We start from the raw sequence: 6,845 nt of genomic DNA, 5'->3' as shown, positions 1-6,845 counted from the left end.
CCTATATCGCAGCCTCCACAAGGGAGACAGGTTCTTGCAGGCATGCCTGTCCTGGGTGGGGTTGGATGTCTCTGGGATGGGCAACCCAGTGCCTTCAAACCAGCCCTTGGGGCAGGGGGCAGCAGCCCCCGCTCCTGTTCTCCGACCACCAATTATTTGGTGGTTTCCTGGCTTTTGTGAAGTTTTGTCCTCCCATGCTAAAAGGTTGAAATGCCTCTCCTAAGGTTTATTGGCAGTAATCTAAAATACGCTGGTATACTTGGTCCCACCCACCACTAAAATATGGCCCCGAGAGCTCCTCCAAAATGGAATTTGGCCCTTGGACTCAAAAGGGCTCTGCACCCCTGGTCTGGAGCCTCAGTATGAGTCAGTTCTGATTTTCATTTTATTTTAGGATGTATTTTTAAAACTGGGAGGCTGGTATAGTTCAAAGTGAAGGGCTGCCTTTGAGCGCCATCCTTATTTTGGTTCAAAAAGAGTGATTTTGAGTTTCGGAGCTCAAGCACCGTGTGTGTGTGTGTGTGTGTGTGTGTGTGTGTAAAACGAAGTGATCTTAGTCAATCAACAACGCACTTTCCGATACCAAATTCATGAGCTTCAATTTAAAAGGGGAAGGACCGATTTCAGATTGCTTAAAAGCAAACAGGGCAGCCAGGGGAGAAGAACGTGATTGCTTCCAGATGAGCATTTACTGAACTTAGCATTCCTTCGGGTACTTAAGGGAGGTTTTCCACCAGCGCTTCGCTTCCCCATCCGTAATTGCTTTTGTTCCGACATCACAGGCCGCGGTCGTGCGGAGACGAAAACAAAGCGGATGCCGGCATTCTGCGGAGATGCTTCGGTCCTGTTTATTTAGAGAGGCTCAGAAATAACATCTCCTAAGCGGGCATCTGACGGTGAAAGTAGTGCCATGCCATCAAGAAAACAAACAGAAACACCCTCAGACCTACACACACACCTCTGGCGTTGGGCCCAACATACACAGAGATCTTGACAAACAAAAGACCAATTCTAAATTGCTGGTTTCTCATGAACAAAGCTCCCACTCCTTATCATTATTTAAAAAAAAAAAACATTTCATGCAGGCTTGTCCTTATAAACAGCTGATGGGGAAGGTAAACCACTCCCAAGTTAAAAGAGGAAATGGCATGCTTGGATGCTTCTACTTTTTTGAGGGGAGGATCTTGCAGCTGGAAAACTACCATGTCCTTTCTCCCCAACCTGCTAGCCTTCTACACGCAGGATATTCCCCCCCCCCCATGCAGACGCATTCAACCATGAGGATCCCCACACCCCTGCAGCAGTAATTTCCAGAGACAAATTTACTGCCCCATCAGCTCTCCCGTGTGTGTGTGTGTGTGTGAGACAGAACAAATGAAGCAGGCAGGGCTGGCGCAAATGGTAGGCATGGTTGGGCAAGTGCCGAGGGCCCGTACCCAAGCAGGGGCCAGTGCCAGGAGCCCCCTGGCCTTGCTCCCCCTCCTCCTGATTGCAGTCTGCTTGTTCGCCTGCCTCTCGCTTGGGCTGACAATGGCAGCAGGGACCAGGAGGGTGCAGGCTGCCCACGTGCGCCTTGGCACTCCACCTGGCAAGCAAGCCCGTGGGAGCCCTGATGAGGAAGGGGGCGAGGAGGAGGAGGAGCCACAGCCGCTGGGGGCAATGGTGTGGAGAAGGCAGGCCCACGGAGGGAGGGGCCACTGGGGTCTCGCCCAACGGCCCTCCAAGACCTGCAGCTGGCACTGGAACTAGGCCTCAAAGAAGGTGTCCTGAACTTCTTGGCACAGGAAGATGGCATTCCGTTGGGGACTCGTGTCAACAGGTGGTACAAAACCACAGCAATGCTTTGGGCCGCTGCAAAGTCTGAAGGCTTATTTGAACAGCCTAACAGACACAATCCTGTCATCAGGGGTGGGCAACGTGTGGCCCTCCAGGTGCTTTGGCCGACAACGTCCATGATCCGTCACCATCGGCTACGCTGGCCAGGGCTGACGGGAGTTGTAGGCCAAAACATCGGGAGGGCCCTAAGCGGCCCACCCCTGCCCTAAATGGAATCTCTACCTGTGAAGGCAAGTCTACCTCGGAATACAGATGGCAGTTTCCCTCATCTCCTGCTCAGGGGCTTCCGGGAGACAGCTGGCTGATCGCAGCAGAAACAGGATGCTGAACTGGACAGGCCTTTGGTTGGGCGGAGCAGGGTTCTTTGGTCCTCAATAGCCATGATAGGAAGGAACGGAACCTCCACAGAGAGGGGCAGCCTACCTTTGAACACCAGTTGCTTGGGAATAGCGGCAGGGGAAGGCACTGAACGCCAGGTAGTGAGGGGCAACCAAGACGAGGCAGGTTTTGCCTTCGTGCCCCAATCATGGGCTCCGTAGAGGCACCTCGCTGGCCACTGCGTGACCCACAGCCCATGGGTAGCAGGGCTCCTGTAGCAGGGCTTTTCTTAAGTTTTTATTTCTACTTTTTTTAGTGTTCCTCCCCACGCCCCACTCCTTTTTTCTTTTACTTTCAAAACTCTGCTACAGTGCAGGATAAACTTGGATTTGCTCACATCTTTTTTCTGTTGGTTTTTAAACCTGCTGTTGCCTTTTCTGCATTGTATTGTGGAAACCAAGCAGGGAGGCTAAATTGACTGGTCCGGCCCCATTTTTTAATTATTTTTACACAGCTTTGATTCCTTCTCTTAGGAATAGAGATGTGAACTCCTGGAGGGAAAAAATAGAAAAAACACAGGAGAAAACATATGTATATGTATTTTTTAAATGTTTTTTTCCTGGGTTTTTTTTTCAGGGAATTTTTGGAAAATTTGAGGATTTTCTTAAATTATTTCTTTCTCTTCCCCCACCCCCTGCCTCCCATTTTTCCTGGGGGGTTGCCGGGCCTTCGCAACGCTACTAAGGAATGTTCTCTCCACCCTATCCTTCAAGCAACTTAGCATCACACTATGCACTGCAGCAAGATCTGCAGCTGTAGCCCTGGGAAGGAACAAGAAAAGCCTGGACAAGCAGCCAGGTAGGATGCTTTCAGAACCAAGATGTCTCTGTCTTGGGATAAAGAGCTGGACCAGAACATCCACCAGATCATCAAACCCATATCTGAATACAGATCTTTAAAAAAGGCAGTTGCTCTGGCAAAAGAATGTCTCCTAACTAAAGTGCAGGCAGCGGAGATAATGGGGGGGATGGATGTTCTATGGGGTGGGAATGCTCTTTAAAAATACAACTGTAAACTTTGGCGAGGACTGGCCACAAGTGGGAGAGGAACAGGGGACAGCTGTCATGGGGCGGGAGGGAGGAGAGAGGCTTTCCAAGAGGAGTTTAACCAGGTGGCTGCAGCTGTTACTTCAAACAAGAGAGCCTGCCCACACGTTCCTTCTCTATACACAAAGACGACAGATGAGGCAGAGGGCGGAGGGGTGTTTGTGTGTGTCTCTTGTCATTTTTATTTTCATTTCCCAGAACAGCACCTTCCTTGCTGTTGCCAGAAGAAGATACAAAACAAAGATTTGGTTTCGGGTGTTAGCAACGGCACATCGCTGAAGCGAGCAACGGGTGAGTGCTTTCTGAAGGCCGTCGACTCAAGGCGGGGGGTGCGTCGATCTTCCTGAGGAATAATAAACAAGGTGTCTCCATTCCTCTGCCACAGAGGTGTCTTTTCGGCCCACATCACTGCTCCTGTTGAAGGAAAGGACGAGACGCCGTTACACTTCAGATGGTAGAATGGAGGCCTGTCAATTCTGCCGCACTTAAAAGCATTCTAGGAAACCCACGCTCTCCGTCAGGTGTGTTTATCCCTTTCTCCCTGTAGAAACTGCAGAAGGTGGCGAACAGGCTGTCGCTCTGCAGCAGAGCCCACGTTTTGCAGGTAGAGGGGTCCCAAAGTTTTTCAGCAGGAGTGGGAAAAGACCCGTCCCTGGGCAAGCTGTCAGAGAACTGCATCCAATCAGAGTCGGCAATTCTGGCCTAGGTGAACCAATGGTTCACATCATCAGGAGACAGCTTCATACGCCAATAGGAACCGGTGTGCTAACCTGAATTGGTGAGAATTTGACTAAGGAGGCAAAGAGCTCCAACGTCTCTGGGGAAATCCAAAGGTGGTCTTTATATTAGAGTCTGCCACCCTCTCTGGGTACGCTCCTCCACCTCTCCTACTCTCCCTCCCACGAGGAAACAAGATGTGCATTTTCCTACATCAAGTGAACTCACGTCTTCTGCAGCACCCCAGCATAAAGCAGCAGTGAAATCAGAGTTGCCATGCTTGAGAGCTTACTCACTTCCAATGCTGTTTTACAGCTTGCTCCTCAATATGACCAGGATTTGTGTGGCTGTTTTTGCATGCACTCAGAAGGGGGGTGGGGGAAACCACCAATAGAGTTGGTTATAAACTTTTTACTGCCGTTTCGCAACATTGCGGGAACCATGACGTAAAAGTTTTGATGTGGACAGCCAAGTGGCCTGGAGGCCCGGAGAAATTGATGCTCCAGAAAACAGGGAGACTAGGCCACTGCACAACTCTGTCTCATCCTTCCAAACAGGCATCAGCAAGAGCGATATCTGGTTGGGGCATCCCTTTCACCAGTCAACAAAGTGGAACTACTAACTGGCGCAGAGAGTCTCTTTTCTCCCTGCCCTGCCCCACCCCCCGTGGAAGAAAGCCGGAATAAATGCTAGCTGGGACAGAGTCAACAACTAACTTGCACTGACTCTGCACAAGGTGCTGTACAGTCCACTTAAGGCCAACTGATTCCTGGGCAGAAGGCTGACCATCTGCATTACATACACACAAGACTGAGGACAAGGGAAGGAGGAGAAGCACTTGCTGAGAAAGTCAAGGGAGAACCAGATGGCAGCAGATACTCTGGCAAGGATGAGGCTAAGCTGGCTCAGCCATGACTTGGCTGACAATATGGAAGAACATGGAGGAGGAGATGGGTTTGATGGATCAAAAGGAGGAGGAAGCAGTCAGGCTTTCAAACTGAACACTCTTGCAACTAAGCCCAAAAGCTATACTCTGGCAACATTTCCAGATTGGCCGGAACAGAAGACACCCTAGATCCCCACTGAGGAAAAATGGCTGGACCAGAATTTTTCCGCAAGTTTGACTGTATTCACTTAGGGCTCAATGGAGACCAGGGTTGTCCTCCCCACAACTACAAGTGCAAAATGAGCACTATCAAGCTAGGATGATTCTGTTCTTGTCACCAATTGCTCCTGTTGTGAATTGTCACTATGCTTACCCTGTACATATTGAAGCTTTTGTAGAATTGTTACTAACTATGCCCTCATGTATTTCATAGTCCTTTGGTCCCACAGTTTACAATTCCCCTCCACCCCCACCAGTCTGGTAGCCATGTCCATCTCTGCCAATTGAGGATATTTCATGCATCTGACAAAGACACTTCTAGTCTGCAGATGTTTATGCTACAATAAATCCATTCATCTTTAGGGTGCCATAAGACCCTGTTGTTTTAGAATAGGAGTGGAGAATCTCTTTCAGCCCAAGGACTGAAATCCATTTTAGAGAAGCTCTCTGGGGGCAGGGCCAAAGGCAAAAGGGGTAGGCCCAAAGGCACCAAAAATACCAGTATATTGCAGCTGACAGTGCTTACTTCCAATAACTAAGCCTTAGGAGAGGCATTTTGACTTCTGCATTCCCGTTCTAGACAGCAGATTGTAGGCCCCAAATGTCCAATAGCCAAAGCACATTTGTCATTTGCTGTCAGATTAAACAATTTGGAGGCCTTTCTCCTTGCAGTAGCATCCACTGTGGTGTTATTTGGAATTACTAAGCAGGCGATCCTAACAGAGGATCCCAACGCAGACTCACCTTGACAAACTGCCCGTGGAGAAAATAAGGAGACCGGAAGTCATGCTGACAATTCGAGTAAGCCATTCCTAAGCCCATCCCTGACCCAAAAGCGATGGGCCATGTCCTCCCTGAAACGAAGGGAGGGGGAGAGGAAAAAATGAATGAAGAGAATGCTCTGAAGAAATGCGGTTCAAATCAAGTTCCAGACAGTCAGCTATTAAGGCTAGCAGGGCACTGGCAATAGCTGGAGTAGCTACATATTGTCTATAACAGGGGTGGGCAGAAGGTAGATGTTTTGGACTTCAACTCCCAGAAGCCCCTGCCAGCATGGCCAATGGTCAGGAATGCTGGGAGTTCAAGTCCAAAACATCTGGAGATCTACCTTTTTATCCACCCCTGCTGTAAGTTAGCCTTTCCCAACTGAACAGCAACGGAAGGAGCTTTTCCCCTCCCCACTTCTCTTTCCTGAAGGGAGAGTGGGGACTCTCATCCTCCCAACCTCCAGCACCATCTGAAAGCACTGTCACAAATCATGCTCACCAGACGGTGTATTATGCTCACCATGGTGAGCCTAATTGTTTGTTTGTGTATTTGCAAAATATATAAACTGCTTTGTATCTAAAAGTTTCTGATAGCTGAACAGTAACGAAAACAAACAAACAAATTAAATATATTTAAAATCAATTTATACCAATAAAACCATGGCTGGTCATTCAGGAAAAGATTCTTAAAATAAAAAATGTCTTTAGCAGACCCTCAAAGGAAAGCAACATTAGCACTCACATCAGGAGGCAGGGAATTCCACAAAAAGGGAGCCAATACACTGAAGGCTCTGCTCTGAGTCGACTATAAATGGACTTCAAGTCCATGCAGAATCACCACGAGCGCTTCATCTGATGACCTCAGCGCCCAGGCAGACTGAAAAGGCACTCTCTCGAATATGATCGGCTCACCACAGGCAATATTGAAAAATCTGCGTTGGGTTCCCTTTACGACCCAGGCACAAGGTGTGATGCTTAAATGTGAGTTCCCCTGCA

The 6,845-nt window shown here is 49.0% G+C and overlaps 1 protein-coding gene across 2 annotated transcripts in view; it reads right to left on the bottom strand.

The window, feature by feature from the left end:
- Positions 1 to 832: 832 nt before the first annotated feature.
- Positions 833 to 6,845, bottom strand: part of MICOS10 (mitochondrial contact site and cristae organizing system subunit 10) — a 31,662-nt gene continuing 25,649 nt past the window's right edge. The window contains exons 3-4 of one of the 2 annotated variants that reach the window (XM_084822113.1): positions 5,827 to 5,936; positions 833 to 3,674 (exon numbers count right to left, since the gene is read on the bottom strand). In XM_084822113.1, the coding sequence (XP_084678239.1) occupies positions 3,666 to 3,674; positions 5,827 to 5,936 (119 nt within the window). In that variant the 3' untranslated portion in view covers positions 833 to 3,665. The remainder of the gene's footprint in view (positions 3,675 to 5,826; positions 5,937 to 6,845) is intronic. The other variant, XM_084822111.1, reaches the window with a different exon arrangement.

Source organism: Heloderma suspectum, chromosome 15, assembly GCF_057233095.1.
Source record: "Heloderma suspectum isolate Gila_16-S chromosome 15, 16-S_ref, whole genome shotgun sequence".
Taxonomy (NCBI): domain Eukaryota; kingdom Metazoa; phylum Chordata; class Lepidosauria; order Squamata; family Helodermatidae; genus Heloderma; species Heloderma suspectum.
The sequence above is the reverse complement of the archived record's forward strand: the minus strand, read 5'-3'. Positions and strand labels throughout refer to the sequence as shown.